This window comes from Caloenas nicobarica, chromosome 2, assembly GCF_036013445.1.
Source record: "Caloenas nicobarica isolate bCalNic1 chromosome 2, bCalNic1.hap1, whole genome shotgun sequence".
NCBI classification, from domain to species: domain Eukaryota; kingdom Metazoa; phylum Chordata; class Aves; order Columbiformes; family Columbidae; genus Caloenas; species Caloenas nicobarica.
The window spans coordinates 148172794-148192254 of NC_088246.1; the positions used below are offsets into that span (position 1 = coordinate 148172794).

Sequence of the window (19461 nt, forward strand, 5' to 3'; positions counted from 1 at the left end):
TCAATATTAAAATAAGATGTGGCACTATCAAGAGCACGTTATAGCCCTACACATGCACACACAGAGTAGAGAGACATATATTTCTTATAGTTTCCAACAAAAAACAACCAGTCAAACAGAAAACCACCTACATTAATGTCAGTAGCCAGGGCAGTTACATCAATAAGAGGAAAAAAAGAACTGTATATTAAATGAAGTAAATGAAAAATAAATTATATGTTCTGAAACTCTGTTCTATGCTAGTTCAGAACTGATAAATGGGAACTCCTCCTTCTCTGCCTGAGGAGCAACAGTAAGGGTAGCAATTTATTTGTGTTAAATATACTGCTTCCCTCTAATGCTCTATTCCCAATACAGCTGTTTCATTCTTTCAATCACAGTGCTTGTCAGGTATAAATTTGATCCATGTTCAGTTAATTCATACGGTAAGCAGCAGACCCCATGACTTGATTAAACAGCATATCAAAAGTTCAGTAGAATATTCAGTGTATTCAGACTTTGAATGGAATATTATCTGCATAGCTCTAGCAATCTAAAATTTTAGCTGATAGAAAAAGTAACACAAAGTACATGACTAACTTCTTTGCCAACACTTTCATCCATCAGTTCTGAAGAACAGAGATGCATTATCCATTTCTTAACCAAAATCTGTAGCTAAAAGACTAAGCTTTAACTATGAAATATTATGAAGTTGTTTTATTTGTGTTTGGAGAAAGGAAGCCTTGTCTGGAAGATGTTATTTAAGTATCTTGGTTTCCAAATGGTGAATTTCTTACCCTCCCTAGTTCATAGTTAAAAAGGAACTGTGTATTCACTATCCATCTCTCAGCTTTTTGCTGTATGACTGGATGACTTTTTTTTTTTTTTTTTTAACTTCTATTGCTATTTTTCAGTTCAGGAGACTTAATTGTTCTTTAGTTACTTCAGAGATTTCTTAGAGTTTAGTCAAGGCATTAATGTTTACATACATTTACAAATTAGTGATATGTATTCGATAGGTTTACAGCATTTTTTACCTCTTGATTCACTTAAGACTAAAGTTAAAGTATAATCTTAATGTCCTATTCCTGTAGCCAAAAATGTGTAATCTACATTCACCAAAACAGGCAAATAAGGTAGTTTTCATTTTAGTTATCAGTTCTGGAAAAACATAAGGAAGTTTCTGCAAGCTTATCTTTAAAAGTGTTTTACTGGGATTAACATAAATCAGTCTAAGAGAACACAGGAAAAAAAAATGTGGATAACTAAGACTAATTTCCTGATGTTGAAGATATTAACACTATCTACTAGGCAATATTCCCAAGTCAGTCACACACCAAATCTTCCACTGATTCTTTTTCAGCTGCTGGACATGATGACTAGTCAATAATAATAGGATCAACAGAAAAATTCATAACTAGTTTAATGAGAAAAGTTTTGAAATGTGTGACTGCTGCTTTGTATTTCCTGAGATAAGAACCCTTTATCAATGAATACATGAAGAAAGAGTCTGACAGATTTAAGTCAATTTGGAAGAGCTTCAAGAGATGAGATGAGACACAATGAGTTCCACAGATATCATTCCTTCCTACACTATTAAGGGTTGAGTGCCTCTGTGTTGCTACAATGTCAAGCTGAAAAAAGTGATCATCATAATAAAGAATACTTCTTGCAGGTTTTTTTTTGTTTGTTTGGTTGGTTTTTTTAATGGATTGGGAGGAATTTCACCTCATTACCACATTTCTAGTCTGCTGACTCAAAAAAAATAAACACTAATTACCAGGTATTACTTTCATCTAAAAGACACACTTGCAAACCAGCAAATATTTTTACCATTGACATTTACAGCTGAGTGGTGGCCTCCCTCCATTTATAATTAATTTAGCATTACTCTTAAGTTCACACTAATCGATTAGCAGTATTAAAGTAGAATTTTATTTCATAAACATCTGAGTCTTAACGTTTTCTAGTTACATCTGTAGTGCACATGGTTGGAATGGCACTTGAGAAATTAAGTGCATAGACTTTTTCAAAATTGCATATGCATTCAATGACTAAGGAAGAAAAAAAAAAGTTTTAATTGCTTTATATTCATAGTCATTTATATTAATATAAAAGTTTCTCTTTAAATAACTATAGCTCCCTCCCTACCGTGCTATGACTTTCACACTAAGATAATAGTTAAAAGGTTTCAATCTAAAAAATCTTGAGGAAAATGCAGCCATATACTTTCATTGGATTGGCATTAAAAATGTGGACAGAAATATGATACTGATTTGGGTGGATACTGATTCAAGTTCAAATGTAAGATCTGACTTCAAATCTTATGCTAAAGTTAGTTTACAGATCTAACCATAACTTCACTAATTTTTCTGCTTCCTTAAGAAATTCCAAAACTGTTAAAATGACATACACCATCTGGATGTCTTAATGGTAAGTTGAATAACAGAATGTTTTGGTTTGGTTTGGTGGGGTTTTTTTGCCATGCTATTTATGTGTTAATAAAGACTTAGTATCTTTGAAATTAAATCCTTCTGTACTAATTAATGTAAAAATTAAAAGTTATCTACTTGGATCTGAAGTAATCAGTGAGGCCAAAATAAAATAAATATCCCTGTGGATGCTGGGTATCTAGTAGCCTTTGTTTTATTTTGTTTTGCTTAACTGCTGTTTTAAGAACAGAATACTTATTTTTATTTAAAATCATCTTTCTTTTTCTTATTGCTGCCTGATTTCACTTTACATTGGTTGTTTAGGTCTGCTTATACCATAGGTATAATTAATCCCTTTTTGGAGATGCCTATGTCTGACTAGTAATAACAGGAATCCTAACATAATGCTCAGATAGCTAAAGTTAGGTGAGATAAAACCCAATCTGGACTGTAGTTGTCTCTTAGAAATACATCTTTCCACAATCCTTCTAATTTTAATAACTACATGGCAGAAAAAACCTTTTGTTTAATCAAATGTGATTGGCATGGTACTTCTTGTTCCTTTGATTTCTGAGAGGTAAGTTTAATTAAATTGTGTATTCTGAAAAATTAGACAATAATTTAATGCCTTTTATGGATATCTTATTGCCTTTATGTTGCAAGACACTTGCCCTGACCATCACCTTAAATATATAGTTGACTAAACAAGACGTGTCTGGAAATGTAGATTTTGGGGAATAGAGTAATAAAAGCTGTGAACAAATCAAAGTAATTGCTACTGAATTTATAGGGCAAAATCACTCTATAAAATTCTGGAAAGTTCTAGTATCCTATTATTCCCTTTGTTGCTTCTTTGTTTAACAGAAAAATTCTTTTCACATGTGATTACTGTGATTACCATTTGCAGGAGATGTTACACACCACACAAGATTACAGTCATTTAAAGCATTCATCTCATGTATAAAATGTAGTATGTAAACAGTGTATTAAATTAAGCTTCTGGGTGTAATGTTTGTTACATTTAGATCACAGTGTAAGTTATGAAGATACTGAGGAAGACAACAGAATACATAAAAGATGTAACTGATGAATATTTAACACTATGAATAGAATACAAATACACATTAAGGCAACATTTCATTTACAGTTTCAATCTATTTTTTAAATATATGTGGTCAAAAAAAAGTATATATATTTAAGGAACAGATTACAGAAGCATTTCAGGTTGACTTGACTTTTTAGAAATGGAACTGGTTTAGATACTTTTTTTCAAAAATATTAATAATATCAACTTACCTGATAGTGTACTATCACAGACAGATAAACTTCAACAGCATGAGGAGTGACAAGTCTAGAAATAACAAATATGTTACATGTGTACTTACCTTAAGAACATCTCCTTGTGCTAAGTGAAATGTTCTGGCGGAAATATTGATTCCTTTCCCTGCTTGCACCTGAATGCTATAAATACATTCATGGTTGTTTTCATAGTTAAGAGGATAATTTGGGGACAATAAGATTCCTTCATTACTTGTTGTGGAGGCTCCACATTCAGCTGGAAGTAAAAGAAAATGTTAAGGTATATTTTAATAGAAAACATAAACATTTTTATTAAAGGTGACAATGGGAATGTTAATGTAATATAGTTCCACTTTAATAACATTTATCAACACCTAATATCTAGTTTTAAATGTATGTTCATGACAGTGATTGAAGGCTACAAGAATATTTTAAGTTGTTGCAAAATTTTAATGGAAGTATGTTTAATAATATGGACAGTTATATTAATGGCACATTCCATAATTATATTTTAAAGGATCTTTCTTGAATTTTGTTTTGGAGGAAATAAGCTTGTTTTGCTAAAGCTTATTTCTCCAACACAGAAATTGATAAAGATTTGTGAATCAAAGTAAAAGTATTCCAGAGGTTTACATGTGTATATATTGACATATACATGCACACATATAAATATACATACATGCAGATACACACATTTTCACATAGATCAGTGAAAAAAAAGATAAATGTTCTCTATTGTTAATGTACTACAATAAACAACATGGTCAATGGTATAAATTACAGTAGAAAAAAACTTATACTATATCTACCAATTAAACAAAAGAAAAAAATAGTTTCATTAATAAATAGGTAGAAAAATAGTAACTCGGAGCGGAAAGGGAAGGAATTTAATAGATTTAAGCTTAAGAGTTAAAAATAAAAATAAGAAAGTGTTTCCAAGTAATAGTTACCATTCTAAAAAGGAAACCTTACAGTTGCAGACTTTGGTAACTAAGTTCACAGAATCACAGAATCACAGAATGTTAGGGATTGGAAGGGAGCTCAAAAGATCATCTAGTCCAATCCCCCTGCCAGAGCAGGAACACCTAGGTGAGGTTACACAGGAAGGCGTCCAGGCGGGTTTTGAATGTCTCCAGAGAAGGAGAATCCACAACCTCCCTGGGCAGCCTGTTCCAGTGTTCTGTCACCCTCACTGAGAAGAAGTTTCTTCTCAAATTTAAGTGGAACCTCTTGTGTTCCAGCTTGAACCCATTACCCCTTGTCTTACTGTTGGTTGTCACCGAGAAGAGCCTGGCTCCATCCTCGTGACACCCACCCTTTATATATTTATAAACATTGATGAGGTCACCCCTCAGTCTCCTCTTCTCCAAGCTAAAGAGACCCAGCTCCCTCAGCCTTTCCTCATAAGGGAGATGCTCCACTCCCTTCATCATCTTTGTGGCCCTGCACTGGACTCTCTCCAGCAGTTCCCTGTCCTTCTTGAACTGAGGGGCCCAGAACTGGACACAATATTCCAGATGGGGTCTCACCAGGGCAGAGTAGAGGGGAAGGAGAACCTCTCTCGACCTACTAACCACCCCCCTTCTTATACACCCCAGGATGCCATTGGCCTTCTTGGCCACAAGGGCACAGTGCTGGCTCATGGTCATCCTGCTGTCCACCAGGACCCCCAGGTCCCTTTCCCCTGCACTGCTCTCTAATAGGTCATTTCCCAACCTGTACTGGAACCTGGGGTTGTTCCTGCCCAGATGTAAGACTCTACATTTCCCCTTACTATATTTCATTAAATTTTTCCCCGCCCAACTCTCTAGCCTGTCCAGATCTCGCTGGATGGCAGCACAGCCCTCTGCCGTGTCAGCCACTCCTCCCAGCTTGGTGTCGTCAGCAAACTTGCTGATAGTACACTCAATTCCCTCATCCAAGTCATTGATGAATATATTGAACAGTATTGGTCCCAGAACTGACCCTTGAGGCACTCCACTAGATACAGGCCTCCAACCAGACTCTGCCTCATTGACCACGACTCTCTGGCTTCTCTCCTTCAGCCAGTTTGCAGTCCACCTCACTACCCGATCATCCAGTCCACACTTCCTCAGTTTTGCCGTGAGGATGCTGTGGGAGACTGTGTCAAATGCTTTGCTGAAGTCAAGGTAGACCACATCCACTGCTCTGCCATCGTCAATCCACCTTGTTACGTCTTCATAAAAGGCTATGAGGTTGGTCAAACACGACTTCCCCTTGGTGAAGCCATGTCGACTGTCCCTGATGACCCTCTTATCCTTGATATGTCTTAAGATGGCACCAAGGATAAGGTGTTCCATCACTTTCCCAGGGATGGAGGTGAGGCTGACCGGTCTATAGTTGCCCGGGTCCTCCTTCTTGCCCTTTTTGAAGACCGGAGTGACATTTGCTTTCCTCCAGTCCTCAGGCACCTCTCCCGTTTCCCAAGACTTGGCAAAGATGATGGAGAGTGGTCCAGCAATGACTTCAGCCAGCTCCCTCAGCACCCGCGGGTGCATCCCATCTGGACCCATGGATTTATGGGTGTCCAGATTGCTTAACTGGTCCCTAACCCAGTCTTCATCAACTAAGGCAAACTCCTCCATTGCCCTGCCTTCCTCTGGGGCCTCAGGGGTACGGGGCTCCTCAGGACAGGCTCCGGCAGAGTAGACAGAGACAAAGAAGGCATTCAGTAACTCTGCCTTCTCTGTATCTTCTGTCACCAGGGCACCCACCCCATTCATCAGTGGGCCTACATTGCCTCTGGTGTTAGTTTTATCTGCCATGTATTTGAAGAAGCTCTTCCTGTTGTCCTTGACCCCTCTCGCCAGGTTTAACTCTAAGGAGGCCTTAGCTTTCCTAGTTGCCTCCCTACATCCTCTGACAACAGCCTTATATTCTTCCCAAGTGGCCAGCCCCTCCTTCCATGATTTGTAAACCCTCCTCTTCCACTTGAGTTTGCCCAGCAGTTCCCTGTTTAACCACGCAGGTCTCCCCTCCTTGACTTCCTGCGCGTCGGGATGCACTGATCTTGAGCTTGGTAGAAGCAGTCCCTGAATGTTAACCAACTATCTTGGGCCCCTTTACCTTCAAGCAGCCTTGCCAACGGGATTTTCCTCCAGTTCAATCACAAAAATCCTCCGAACATAAAAACTTGAGGTAATGCTACATTAGGCATTAATAACTAACTTCCATTTACTGTCATATTTTAGAATACTTACATAATTCTAATTAAGACATTTTAGCAGTGAAGTACCAAGTATTTAAAATTGACAAACTGACAAAACCCTTACAGTTCTGACAAACTGACAAACCCTTACAGTTCTTTCCTTCCTTTTTCATTTAGCTTTGTTATGTGTCATTATAGTGCAAGAATAAGAGCACTTCCTCTCTTTTTAATAGATTTAAATTAATTTTAAATTTAACTGTAACACTAAATTTTCTGGATTTATGGGGGTTTTTTTTCAGGATCACTTCTATATTCTTGCCATTTATTTTACCCAGTCTCGTAAGAATGTGCCCCAGTAATTCTAACTTGGGAAAACCATTGGTTTATAATTTCACAGAATAATCAACTGTACTGTGCAAAACCATGTGGTACTTTAATGGCTTGAAAATATGTTTAAACAATCTATGGTATCTATTTTAAAAGCTATTATTGTTTATTAGCGTTATTATAATTCCCCCACTTGACTTGTTTGGGTGAAATACAGGATATTGAAATATATATTTTGTACATGAAATTTGTACATTAAATGAATATAGACATTGATTAACTATTCTTTCGGTGTGCAGCTAAAACAAACATTGTGCAGGAAGCCAAATCAGGCACAGATCAAAGCAGAAGAAATGCCTGAAGACTAGGTTTAATTCGACAGAGATACAGAACAAGTACCCAAATAATTCAGGTGTCATCACTCCTTAGAACAGTTGGATGCACATAACCTAGACAGAAGTGAAAAACCTTCTAATCCACATGATCATGTCTATCCTTTAATTTTATTCTCAAATAAATGTGTATTTGCTACTCTGAAGATGCATAGGTCAGTTTGAATTACAACATAGAGGAATAAGATGATTGTAATTTTAAGTTAGTGGGATATCCTTTCCCATTCCAGAGAGACAGAAAAGTCAAAAGGCTCATGGTATTTATGGTATTAAGTTGAAGCAGCAACTCTGTTTTTATCAGAACTGTAATTCAAAGCAATTTAAAAAAAATCTAAACACAGCAGTGAGTCAACTTTTAGGACATTTTTAACTAATTTTTGAGAACAATGTTATGTCTTCTGTTAAAAATAAGGAAATTTTTCATGTCATAGTATCTTTCAATCTGATTGTACTTTGCTTAATATAGAGGGAGAATATTGTATTTCAAGTTGTGGATGCTCCATCACTGGAAGTGTTCACGGTCAGGTTAGATGGGGCTTTGAGCAACCTGATCTAGTGAAAGATATGCCTGCCCACAGCAAGGGGATGGACTAGATGATCTTCAAAGGTCTCTTCCAAGCCAAACTGTTCTGTGCTTCTCTGTATGATCTCAGCCCTCTTGTTAGCAGACAAGAAAGCATGTCTAGTAACAGCAGTCTTGAAAACCATAGTAGAAAATAATTTCTCTCATAGCATTCAGTTATATCATTACAGTTCCATGGAAGCACACACTGTGGCCTACAACAATGGCTTCTTTCATACACTTCTCAGACGGATTCTCACAAAATCAAATTAGTGCCTTGCTTCTCTACTTGCCTCCTGCCAGTGCAAATTATTATTTCAAACAAACAAACAGAAAAGCAACAAAAACCAGCCAACCAAACCAAATACACACAAAATCTCCACCAGTATGATTCTGAATAAGTGCAGATTCAAACCAGGAAGATACATGATTAGTGTTATATGACTTTCCAAACTGTACCATAGGTAGCTCTATCCACTAATTGCCACTTTTATTTGTCAATATGAACAGACAGCTATGTTGCTTAAAATTACATGGAACTTCAGGTAACATATAGTTTCCTTTTATTATTTGATGTTAATACTATAGCATAAATCAAAAAAGAGCAAAATACTCCTAAGTACTGAGTAAAAGAGTGTCAGGGAAAAACAACAACAAACAAAACCACATTGAAACAAAACAAAACAAAAACTGAGTTCTTAAATTTAAAACAAATACAAACATCTGTAATTTGCTTAAAGTGCTTGGGAAATAATTTTAACAGGCATTACAGTAAGTGACAGAAAAGAGAGAGTGAAAATGCAAACCTGGATAAAATTAGAGGGAAAATGTGTAAAGAGGGAAATATAAAAGAGAGAAAAGAAGAGGCAAAACACTACTTGAGAAGTAAAGGAAAAATCACAGAGGAACAGAAAGTCTGTGACCATCCTATAAAAACATACCTAGAGCTATTATCAGAAATTACAAACATGTCTGTGGTGCCTTAATGTTTCATTTTAGTAACATTCCCTATTAAATAGAGATGAAATTCAGGTTGTTTTAGTGACATATTTATTTAATTAAAATCTACTTATTTAAGCTGAAGCTTAGAACCTACCCTACACACTTTGCTTGTAGGGGAAAAAAAAACAAAGAAAAGAAAAAAGAAAAGAAAAGAAAAACGGAAAAAGAAATAAGTAAGAAGTAAGAAGTAAGGAAACATTTCATCATGCAGCTATGTTTCCACAAAGACTTTAATTCAGCCTTGTATAAAATACAAGGATGTAACATTAAGATTGAAGTAAATCACTGCTCCTGGACTTTATCAGAAATACAGAATCATTTCAATATTAGAAAGAAGAATAAACAAAACCTCAAAATTAATGAAAGGAGAATACTGATATAATAAGCTATTTGTAAGAAATGACTGTTATATCTTTGATTATGAATATGTGTTCATTGCACATTTCCATAATAAACCAGATGAGTTTAAACTACTGCTTATTAGTACATTTAAATTCTGTAATCTTCTAAAATGCCATTGTTATTGTAACAAAGGAATGAAATGCATCTGTTTGGGTAATTTAACCATTTGAAAACAATTCTTCAATGAATGGTTTTTATTTTTTTTTAAATATGCTCTATTAGGAGAACTTTGCAAGGTTTCTCACGATTCAGCTGATGAAATACTTATCATAAATAATTATCAAACAAAGAAATGTGACATGCTGCTACAGAGTGAAATTCAATCGTTGTTTTGTTCAAGACAATCCCTTGGAATCTAAATATAAGAGCTATAAATAGCAGTTCTGTATTTTGAAAATATGTTACCTCTTGTTTAGGAGACTAAGAACACTGCAATAGCTTGACTGAGCAAGTAAGTGGAAACATTCTAAAAAGGATTTTTTCTTTAACCAACAGGGGCAGTAAAATGCAAATCAACAGCTACTTCAGAAAGTGTACCTAAATTCAGTGGTCAAACAACTGTTTCTTATAAAAGGGTTAATCTTCAGAAGTTCTACCTCTTCAACTGATGGCAGATGAAAGCAAGAAACTAGACTCTTGTCAAAACAAAACAAACCAGCATTATTTCCTTGAATAACCTGAGTTATGAGGTCATCAAAAGTTTTCCAGGTGGTTTTAGTATCCTGACAGAGTTAAGTACAAGGAAACTTACGCTGATGAAGAAAATGGAAGGAACCTTTTCTTCTTCAATCAGTGAGAACTATGGTTTTCACTTTTAGATTGTTCCAAAAGATCAGATTTCCTTTCATGGATCCAAAAAAGAAGAACTGCAATTTCTTACTATATATCCGCAGTTCATGCGTCTACATCAGAGTCGATCTGAACATCACAAGATTCACGTAGCTGTCTGCTTATTAAATTTACTTTCAATATACTTTGCACATACTTTTTTGACTGTTACTTGACTGCATAGTTTATGTTTTAATGAAAGACAATTATTTACACTATTACTATTATTTTTCACAATCAATAGCTCCAGCTGACAAGAATGAAGAGGAGTCCCATATACTTTAAAGAATATGCTCCTGCACCACAGTTGACCAAAAGAAGATGGAGAAATAGCATGACAAATGAGCTTCTGCATTAGTATTAACAAGATAAAATGTATTAACAAATATATATTGTATCTTAGAATAATTTAAACAACCAATGTGCAAAATTTGATTTTGAACTAACTAGAACTGTCTCAAAAAAAAAACAACTAAACAAAACAACGCCAAAATATGAAAACCCAAAACAAAACACAAAATAACTCAAGAACTGTTGGAACTTAGTGAAGATTTCCATGCAGTGAACAGGAGCAGTTAAAACTTTTTGTAAAATATTAGAATACATAGGAAATGTAAAGAAAGTGGTTATCACATTATAACGCCATTATACTATCTGATGGTTGGCTCTCAATGGCCATATTTACTTTGGGATCTCCTGTCCCTGAAGAAAATAACAGAAACACAACATATTTAGAAATGTCAGGAGAAAGGAATAAATTTACTTCTGGCAAACTAAACAATGATTAGGATTGATTTGTTTAGGGAAGAATCAATGACACATTTACAAGTGAATATCACTGTCCTAAAACTGAGAATTCATGCTGCTGAAACATTCTACATATTAAAAGAAAGCTCAGTTACAACTACCAAAAGACACTTTTGACAGCCCAAAATATTAAATCCGACCTTTGTCTTAAATTTCGTGTATGCACAGAAATGGATAAAGCTATGCAGCAGGACTCTAATGACAATATGGAATAAAATGTGCAAAGAGTAGTTAATGGCTTTCCCTCTAATTAAGAGACCTTGCAATTACTGCAGACCTATCTGCGGTAGAACCTTCACTTCATTGATTATGTAACTGTGCTTCAGTTCAACACTGAATTAGTTTTTTCTTTCACACAGTATAACCCTTCAGACATTTCTATTTTTCACTGCCCAGGTATACCCTGAAAAGCACCTTAACTCAAGCTTGGCAAATAAGCTATATAAGATGTTCTTTGTTTCTCATGATGTTCCCCCTCTGAGCAGGCAAGAGGCTGGGAGAGGACACAGCTGTGACAGCTGATCTGAATTGACCAAGGAAATATTTCATGGCACAGAGTGCCATACTCTACAATAAAATCAGGGGAGTTTTTCAAAGTAGCCATTGGTTGGAGATTGACCGGACATCAGTCTGCTAGTGGTGAGTGACTGCCTTTGTATCATTTTTTTTTTTTTCCCCCCCCATCACTTATTAAACTGTCTTTATTTTGACCAACAACTTTGGTTCTGGTTTGGTTTGGTTTTTTTTTTCTTGCTTTTGGCTTTTTGATTCTCTCCCTCATCCCACTGTATGGAGTAAGCAAGTGTCTGGGTTGGTGGCTCATCTGCTAGCTGGGGTCAACCCATCCTATTGATTAAGATCCTATACGATTCAGACTATTTCAGACTGTTCAGACTATTAAAAATATGCAGCAGTAAACAAAGTACTCTCAAAAGACTCGTCTAGTGAAAAATTTCCTGCTATTATATTTCTTTTCTTTCTTTTGTCTTCTCCCATAACATACTCTTCTGCATTTTCTTGAAAAAATTGGATATTTATCTGAGTAAGCAGGAGAAAAACTCAATAAAATGAATGCCAAAACTTTATGATTAGTAATCAACTGCATAGAAAGTTGTAAGGAGTAATAGCAGATCAAAGACTATCAACTGCTCGCCAGTATCGCTGTCTTCCTCATAATAACAAGAGATTAAGGTATAGAAATATGAGTGCTGTCTGTGTCTCTTCTGTTTGATAGCGGTAAGACCTCACATTTGAGTAATCTAATGACCTTTACGAAGTTAATTTCAAAGCACAGGTAAGTGGATAAGTATAGAAATTCTACAGTCAAGAGGCAAGAATGACCACAAATCTGACTGACAATTGATATGGTTTGATAGAAAATAAAGCATCAGTTTTCAACATATGGAAGCTGTTCAAGAGAGAAGTGGACTTATCACATTAAATAAACTTGTTTCAACAGTTACCTTTTCCCACAAGAATAAAACATTCCCTCCTCATTTATAGTTATTTGCTTAAAGCATTAACAGTCATAGGATAAAATATTTGATATTAGTGCTTGTTAATCATGAGAGTGTATATTTAAGTATATATAGCAGTTTTCAGAATTGAATTGATGTGATCAGTTTCTCACTGTTATGATTTTTAACAGTATTATTAATCACGTCTCCAGATGTATTGAAAAGGAACACTCATTTAGATATCAAAAAACAACCAACCAAAACTAAACCAAATAAAACAACAACAAAAAAATGACACTATGCTAACATCGTTTGTGAGTTAATTAAAACTACCATATATAAGCTGGAAACATGAGTGATACAATTCATGAGTCATTGCAGACATCTACCGCAAAATGAGCTGAATCAGGCAGTGGATTCTTTTACCTATACAGAGAATATATGCACTTGCTATAAGGTAACTCTAGGATATTAGGAATGATGTACAGGTATATAAACAAGACATACACATGTATTTTTGTGAACCTCTACCAACCATGTAATGAGAAAATGTGGATATTTGTAATTATCGTGTTCATCACGATTTAGAAATAGTAGTATTCAGTAACAGTTTATGAAGTTTGAAGTCATTTAAAAGAACCAGCTAAATAAACAGAAATATGGAAAATATTTCTACATTTTTAGAAAAGACTTGTTTTAAAAATTGTTCCAGCACAACATCAAGTCCTAGAGAATTCAGATAATGCCATCATTTGAGGAGTTCAGCTTTAAAAATTCAGTAACAAGTATTTATTTGCTATTTGAACATTACTTTTTCACTTTTTGGTTCTTAATTTCATTTTTTTTTCTTAATTTCAAATTCAGGTTTGAAAAATAATATCTTCATAAATTGAATAATAGTAATATGAATTAATATATGACATTTATTTATCCAACTTCCGAGTAAGAAGATGGAGACAGCTTCTGATCCATTGGCAAATTATTTGTTCTTAAATCAGTTTCTTAGATTCATGCCATTAATTTAGAATTCCTAGCTTATTATGTCTCTCGGGTTCTTCAATGTTTTCTTCCGTTTGTAACTATTCTAAGCAAATGCTACCATAGAGTTCACTTTCAGAACAGTAATGAATGTATTAAAGCAAGATAGAACTAATACAACATTTGAAACATTAATTTAGTTATATGATCAATTTTTAGCATCCATGCTCTTCACTTTGCTAACAAACTTTTTCTTCTTACAGGTTTTTAACCAATGACAAATTCATAGTATCTCACATGAAATTTTCTTAAGTTTTATTGAAAACAAAGTTAGTGATTTCTTTTTTTATCCATTAATTCTCTGTAGTTTGCATGAAAAATCTAAATTATTATTTCTCTTTACAGGACCTAGAATGCTGACATGAAATTATGACCAATAAAGACGACCATTTTAACAGATGTGCTAATCTTTTGCTATGGGAGGGAGATGGGAAGAGTGATAATTTACCTAGAGTTTTGGCCAGTTAAAAAATGTCCCAGCTATATATATATATATGTGATGTTTTCATGGTGTACAGTTGAATATACAGAGGAGCACAAAAGGAAATAAATCCACACTGAGAATAAGTCAGAGAGTAATATCAGAGAGTAATAATACAAACTGTGAATTTTCAAATGCTGACAGTAGGGTTAGTAGTTTCAATCTTTAGTTGGCCATTATTATACATGTATTATAATGATGAAACAGGAATAAAAGCTAGTTTCAGAAATATAGACAGTAGTGTTTTGTCTGTACTTGAAGATATTACAGACAGAACAATTACTAACTTCTAAATATTCTCAATCTACTGGAAAGCTAGTATAGATATGCATTTCCAAGAATCTCTGCACCATGTCAAGCAGACCTATCTCACATTTGGCAAATGTCACTTCTGTAGCTGGTGTTGTTCTTTTCATTCATTATATGGTACCAGAAATACAGCAAAGACAGTAAAAGACAATCCTAGGATGACTGATTGAGAATCTGAAATGGCTAGTTCATAGACTAGGTATATTGCCATAGCTACCACATTTTTGTTTATTTTCTGTCTGTAAATCAAATGTTACAAAACATTTAAGTAAACTTTGCATTAAACTTCTGGTAAAATTCTAAAATAAGTCAATGAGCTGTGAATCTTGTGAAATCCTTGGGAAAACAAAATAGCATATGTATAACCAAAATAGAGAATGAATACATAAGCATATAAACATGTATTACCAAAATGAGGATTATTTTATTTAACTATATGGCAAATTTCAAGCAATCTAAGGAATCCGATAATACGAATCACACTAAATTTTAAGCATTAGAAACAAACAAAAAAAATAGTGTAAAGTACTGTTAATCTATCAAATTCAGTTTCTTTCTGTTTATGGAATTTTCACGAGGTATTTATGATTCAATTGGTTTTTCAAATTTTGAATTTAGTCGAGTTCAGGAGTCCAACATATCAAAAAGTTCATTTGCAGCCAATAAATGACATATGAACACTACCAGAAAAAAAAAAAAGAAATCTTATTGGTCTTAACCTTTGCAGTTCTTATAGCATTAAGCATCAGGAGCATGTGAACTAGGAACCAGTTATAGATAATACCAAACAAATAACTGTAAAAGTTATTTCCTATGCCATGAAAACTAAAGAGCATTTTTTTTCGGTTTCTGTGCAAGTTCTTCTTTACTGATAATTTACCAAAACATTTTCAATATATTAACACTTCCATAAATGTATTACTAAAATGTAACCTGTCTTCAAAACTGTGCATGCATTATTATTCTTATGGGCAGAAATTCTCAACTCCAACACAAAAAATAACTTCTATTCATGCACTACACCAACTCCTATACTATCTATCCCATACATACATAAACGGCACTGATGCATATGCCAAATTCACTTCAGTTATACCAAGGTAAGCGTAGGAATAGCTTGGACATGAAAATTATGATACAGTAACTAACAGTGGATAATCACTATTGATGTGTTATGTGCTTGCTCTTATATAATCAGATTCTGAATCTTATGTTTTATGATAATACAATTTAGTATGACAAAATATTCCAAAAGCACATTGATACAGATATATTAATATATAAACTTTTCTAAGTAGCATATACTCCTAAATAAATAAAAAAAATGTAGGCAAGTAACTATCCTACTTTTTAGAGATTTTGTTGGGTATTTAGGAAGAATTAAGCTCAGACAACATTAGCCATTAAAAATTAACTTTCTAGTCAAAAGCTGCTTATGTAGGCTACCTCTACATCATCAGAAAGCGTTTCCTCTCAGTTATCTCAACTATAATTTTAAAACCAGAACAACTGTTCTGAGGATATTCTGAACATGTGTTTCTCTACTCTGACTTACATAGGAAGCACAGGTTGACTTGCACACATGCATACATGGACCTAGTTTTATGAAATAACTTTGGTCTAAGTTCTTTAACTACATATACACATTTTTGTAATATGGGTATCACTTAGAAGCTTGCATTGACCAAAAAAGAGTCAATTGTTAGGCATCTGAACTGCTGTTTTAAATTTATGCCTAGTTTTCCAACCTATTAATCAAAATAACACGAACAAGCATTGTGCCCTCAATTTGAAATGCTTTCAAGTATAGACTACGCAGTGCACTTATAGTTCTAATGCTGATTATATTAGGAAAAGGTTAAATAAATTTGACTAAGGAAATATGGAGAATATGAGAGTACATTAAAAAGTAAGAGGTGTATTACCATGCTTTTCCATGCTGTAAATCTGCAAATCCATGGACAATGACTACACATACAAGCAAATGAAAGCAGCTGACCACGTACCCACACACCTTGGCAGAGGTGCACTCCATACTCTTCGGCCACCACCAAGACAAATAATCTCTGAAGCTCCTTCTAAACGATATCCAGATGAACAAGAGAATGTCAGAATATCTCCCACTCCAAAATTAAATCCTATTCTGTTACCAAATTGTGGGATCCCAGGATCTTCACAAGGTTCAAGATTATATTCTGAAAACAAGAGAGCAATTCAGCTTGTACAAGTGAATACATGTTTTTGATCAGTCATATTTGTCATTTTGCAGTCTAGTAATTTCTGTATATTTCCACCTGACTATCAATACATACTTCAGATTTAAAAACCAAAATGAATGTGTGAATGTTAGATTTGCAATTATACTACATTAAAACATAAAGACTAGTGAATACGTACACAATGTTTTAAAGATGCATAAACCAACATGCTTTATCACTCTTGTAAAAGCCATAAATGTTCCAGGTACATGAAACAAATGTAAACAATGGCACAGAATAAAAGTGTAAACAATTGACACTTGGGCTCATCTGGAATTTCACTAACCGAAATTTGTTCTGTTTCCTCTCCTCATTTGATAATTTCTTGTAGTTAACTGCCATCTTATCTATCATGTAGCAGAGAAGTCTCAACAGAGGCAGAGAGGATTTCTAACTTTGAATCGTTGTGTTTAGGAAACAACTTATGTAATGTTATGATTCAGCATATGTGTACATCAAAATCACTTCAAGTTTAAACTTTTTTTTTTCCTCTTTACATGAAATAGTGAAAAAGTTAGGTATTACTGGTACTTCCTTACCAGAGAAAGAAATATTAAATCCTTCATATGATATCGAAAAATCTGAAATAAAACGCAACTGAGCCCTGAAATTTCCATAAAGACCAGCATTGATTGGTGAAGGAAGCTCTGAGCCAGTCAGACGTGCTAATGGATGTGTGAAACTGCCATTCTCTGTTATTAGTAAGTAGTCATGGTGATCCTCCAAATGAAAGGTGTAGAAGGTGAACTGCACTCCTATTAGAAAAAGTAGAATTAGATTCACATATCACACTGTGAAGATCAATGTAATTAAACCAAGGATTAAATTCATATATTTCATTATAAATCATGGTTCAGAAAATGAAAATAATCCAGTTCTTCTAAAAATTAGTATAATTTCTGATTTCAATATTAAAATACCTTTTGGTTTTGATAGTCTTTCACTTTTGCTTCTACTGCAAATGTGGATGGTTGATTCATAGAATTCAAAGACATATGCTTGCATTTCTGTGTAAAACCAATGACGCACTATGTATATTCTGAATTAAAAACTGTTTATGGCAGAATGGAAAAGGTAAACCTTATTTCTTACAGTCACCTATATACTTGTACAGCAGTAACAAAAAGAAAGGTTATAAAATATGACATTATATTCTCATGACACATACAGTAACAGCAGCCTTCCTTCCCAAAAAAATGGGAGGTCTCTTCATAAGATGTGGCATATGTCAACAGTATGTTTTTTTGCAAACCATCAGATACAAATCACATATCTAGAAAGAAAGATATATCCTGGAACACAATAGCAATAAAAAGGTGAAGACAGACACTTAGATTACTTTTTCTTCAATTCTCTAAGACTTAGACCACAATCGTTGGGTAGAATGCATAAAAAAAGTCAAAAAAAAAAAAAAAAGAAAAAGGAAAAATAAAAAGAAGCAGGAGAATACATTAGATAGCTTGAATGATTATTGAGACCTCTAGTATAATAGAATTTTCAGTTTCATCACAAAAGTTACAAACCAATGATTCAGGCTCTGTAAAATATATCTAATGATGTAATGCTTGGGAAGACTCATTCATGTGATTGAGTATGAAGACTGATGATCACTGGGTACTCTCATGGACAACAGATTTTTAATGGTAGACATAGTTTAATCAAAAAGCAAAGAAATACTTCGCCTTCTTACTTTTCCATACTTCCTCCCCCAAGAACTTTCCAACAGGGTAACAAAATTAATTTGAGGACTGATAAACTCTGAAATGGTTTATTTCTTTTTATCATAGTTTTCCATAGGAGACAGCAATGATTTGACATGAAAAGAGAGCTCTTAAGAGAAAAATGTGGTATAAGAGATATATACAGAATGAGGCTGAGATTCAGGCCATATTTGTTGCATTTACTACAATCCAAATGCATTTTGGTTGTTTTTATGCATACATGAACAGTGCAACAACAAAATCAGAAATGCCAAAGAAAATTTTATGGTAGTAAATAAAAATAATGGAATTTCTGTGAATCATGGCTGAGCTTCACTGAATATTGTTCAAACATCAAATTCAAGGTTTAACTCAAGGGAATTTTTCAGTCAATTTTCCGGATTTCCATGACATTTCTAAGCGAAACACCAAGGTATATCCCAGCAGTAGCTGTACAACTTAATTTTTTGGGGGAAAATATTCTAATCACATTAATATATGCTGTGTGATAGATTGCGTCTTCTCACGAGAAGAATTTTAAAAGAAATGTTCAGGGAGATTCCTTCTATTCTGCCTCGTGTGCCGCTTTCTATATAAGAAGATTATTTAAAAATCTGAAATGAAGATAGGAAGACATAACACTCTAATGTCATTTCTCCATATTACAATCCAGACTGTTGAGAGAGGGGTAAATTAACTGTTTTGTTAGTAGATGGTTTAAAATATACCGTTGATACTCCATAAATTTCACTTCACCACATATTGAATTGCTTGCTAACAACAGAAAAAATACAATAATTGTTCTTATGATAGATGCTTCCTTTCCTCTTCATAAATAATACGTAGTAATACCTAGTAATATTAACTATACTTAAGGTACATGTTCCATTCCATAGTTAACAAATCTAAAAAGAAAGAAAAAAAAAATCACACAGATTTTTAATGGACATTCAAGAATTGTCATGCTGGTCCACATGAAAACAAACAAAAAATCATTCCAAAATTCCATAATTTTAGAT

General features: G+C 34.1%; 1 protein-coding gene across 4 annotated transcripts in view; it reads right to left on the minus strand.

Annotated features, from left to right (window-relative positions):
• The window catches only part of CSMD3 (CUB and Sushi multiple domains 3), a 647755-nt gene that overhangs the window by 225195 nt on the left and 403099 nt on the right, over positions 1-19461 (minus strand). For all 4 annotated transcript variants that reach the window (XM_065630191.1, XM_065630190.1, XM_065630189.1 and 1 more), the window contains 3 exons: positions 17282-17497; positions 16491-16679; positions 3797-3966 (listed from right to left, as the gene is read on the minus strand). In XM_065630191.1, coding sequence (XP_065486263.1) covers positions 3797-3966; positions 16491-16679; positions 17282-17497 — 575 coding nt within the window. The remainder of the gene's footprint in view (positions 1-3796; positions 3967-16490; positions 16680-17281; positions 17498-19461) is intronic.